Source organism: Nestor notabilis, unplaced genomic scaffold (genome assembly GCF_000696875.1).
Source record: "Nestor notabilis isolate BGI_N333 unplaced genomic scaffold, ASM69687v1 scaffold6391, whole genome shotgun sequence".
NCBI classification, from domain to species: Eukaryota; Metazoa; Chordata; class Aves; order Psittaciformes; family Psittacidae; genus Nestor; species Nestor notabilis.
Genome location: NW_009915985.1, coordinates 1 through 2,696, shown reverse-complemented (window position 1 = coordinate 2,696; position 2,696 = coordinate 1). Strand labels below are relative to the sequence as shown.

The 2,696-nt window shown below is 44.3% G+C and overlaps 1 protein-coding gene across 1 annotated transcript in view; it reads right to left on the bottom strand.

Moving 5' to 3' along the window:
- SLC2A8 (solute carrier family 2 (facilitated glucose transporter), member 8) overlaps nucleotides 1-2,687 on the bottom strand; it is a gene marked incomplete at its 5' end in the record, with an annotated part of 6,526 nt that extends 3,839 nt beyond the window's left edge. The window contains 4 exon segments of the mRNA XM_010024389.1: nucleotides 2-96; nucleotides 235-334; nucleotides 1,140-1,346; nucleotides 2,490-2,687. Of these exon segments, the coding sequence (XP_010022691.1) occupies nucleotides 2-96; nucleotides 235-334; nucleotides 1,140-1,346; nucleotides 2,490-2,687 (600 nt within the window).
- Between the last annotated feature and the right edge of the window lie 9 nt (nucleotides 2,688-2,696).

Genomic DNA, 2,696 nt, shown 5'->3' with positions numbered 1-2,696 from the left:
ACCTCGGTGTTTCAGGCATGAAGGACATGAACAGGAGCATTATACAGGATGGGAAGGAACACAGCACTGCCAGCCAGCGCCATGGTAGTGCTAGTCCTTGGTAATAAAAAGGAAGGAAAGAGGACTATGAGCATCAGTGAGTTGTGCAAGCAAGTTAACACTGACTTTTTCAGCGTAGCGCTTTCATTACGTGCACTAAGCCTTGTTTGTAACCTCGAGCCCTAACCCCGGTACCTGCAATGTAGGCTCCCAGTATGCCAGTCACCACCATCAACTGCACACAAGAGCCAAGCATACCACGGACTTTAGGATGAGATATCTCGGATATATACACCTACAGCAGAGAGAAAACCATCAAATAACTACTTGTATCCAACTTGGGATCAAGGACTTGAGAAGTAATTCATTTCTGGCATACCCCTTCTCCCCACCCCCACAAAGAAAACCCAACCAAACGCACTCACAGCTCTATTTCCCTCTCTCCTTAAGAAAAGCCTCACTAAAAGGAAGCAGGCAGAAAGGTGCCCCCAAAGGTGCATCACGCCTCATCCAACATCTGGGATCAACTTAAAAGTTTCCAGCTATTTTTTAATAAATTGACCCCAAAGTCAACAGCTGCAGTTTAGCTGTATACAAAAAAAAGAAATTATTTGTATTTATACCTACAATTCTTTCTAAAGTCACAGTTCTTTCTTTTTCTGGAAGGACAATAAGTAATCCTTATTTCAAGGATAGAGCTACAAAAACTTGGTGTTACAGATGCCATTCTCCCCCCTCACCACTGCAGACACATAGAAGGAAGTCACAGAGATATTACTATAGTAGAACATCAACAGAAGCAATCAAATAAAGCACTACTAATCTAACAGATCACACCACTGTGCCAGGAAGGCACAGTACAGAAGTGCCACTAGAAGAAACTCAATTTGTGTCATTTATTATTCCTTCATGATTAAAACCAAACAACACATGGTTCTATAGAAATCAGTTTCTTCTAAACCCACAACCTGCCTTGGCCACAGTTACTCAGTTCCTTCACCCAAGTCACTTATAATGCTGCTGTGGAAAAAGAAACAAAAAGCCCCACAGACAAACACAAAAGCAGCCACAGATGCACACAGCCCAGCAGAGCTTCTTACCGGAACAACAAGTGAGGTAACTCCACTGGCTAAGCCTGTCAGCATTCGTCCAAGATAAAGCATCCAAACATTCTGAGCAGATATAATAATTATAAACCCAAACATGTACGGTACCGAGCACAGCATTAGACTCAGCTTTCTCCCAACTTTATCCACCAGAAAGCCTCCTAGTATTCCTCCAGCAGCGGCTCCTAATGTTACTATCGACTTTAAAAATAAGTAAAAAATAATAGTTATACATATGTATAAATAAATATAACAGCAATTGCTTTTAACATGTTGAAAAGTACTAACAGCTTCTAAAAACTGTGCAAGAATATGCAGGTGTTTTGAAAATCAAGATAAACATTAACTTCTTCATCAAAACCTAGTCAAGAAGCACCTCTCACCACAGTGAACAGAGAGTGCACTTCATATCATATACAAAGCTCTTTCAATTAGGAAAAAACCCAGAAGAAGCAGAAACTGATTCTTAATTTGCCCACAACGCTGTCCATTCCCAAACAAGCCTTTCAAACTGTTTTAAAGCCCTGAAGAACTCATCATCTTGACTAAGCTGAAGTCCAGCCTGTATCCAAAAAAGCAAACATTCCCCATGTTGATGGATTGCACTAATTTACTAGAAAGTTTATTTCTTGTGATCTCTTAACAGGTTCAACTGAGAAACATGAGAATAGTTAAGAGGACATTTTAGTGCCAAAAATAAGTTCAAACAATAAGGGTATTTATTAATAGAATCACGGAATCAACCAGATTGGAAAAGACCTTTAAGCTCATCAAGTCCAACCGTTCCCCAGCACCGCCAAGGCCACCACTAACCCCTGGCACTGAGGCCTCGGCTACACGGTGTGAGAACACTTGTAGGGACGGTGACTCCACCACTGCCCTGGGCAGCCTGTTCCAATGCCTGAGCACCTTCTGGGTAAGGAATTGTTCCAACATGTTCTAAACCTCCCCTGGTGCAGCTTGAGGCTGTTTCCTCTTCTTTTATCACTTGTTACTTGGGAGAAGAGACCAGCCCCCTCCTCTCTCCGTCCACTTTCCAGGTAGTAGCAGAGAGTGACAGGGTCCCTGTGAGCCTTCTCTTCTCCAGACTAACCCCCCCAGTTCCCCCAGGCTCACGTCATAAGCCATGTCTCTAACGCAGATGCTAACTGGAAGTTACCAGAGCACAACAGCGCTGTTACTCTGGGACAATTCGAACCGATCACCGAGTTTGGTTAATGAAACTAGAGTTCGTTAAGACCTGCATTTACCCTCGTTCTTTAGAGGAGTGAGACCCCTCCACACAAGCAGCATCTTCCTGACCCGTACCTTCAAGTGAACTCACATCATCACACGGAGACTTACCCCAAACCACGAGGCCTGCTCGCTGTCCAACCTTAACTTAGGATCGTCGATATTCCTCAGCTCTGGGATAACCGGCGAGCTATAGCCTAGCACGAAGCCAAAACTAAGCGGTCCCAGGACAGCAGCGAAGGCGGCCAGGTACAGCTTCTCGTTCCGCACTCTGAGGCAGGAGAGGCCCACAAGGATCACGCCGCTCCCACCTCCCGC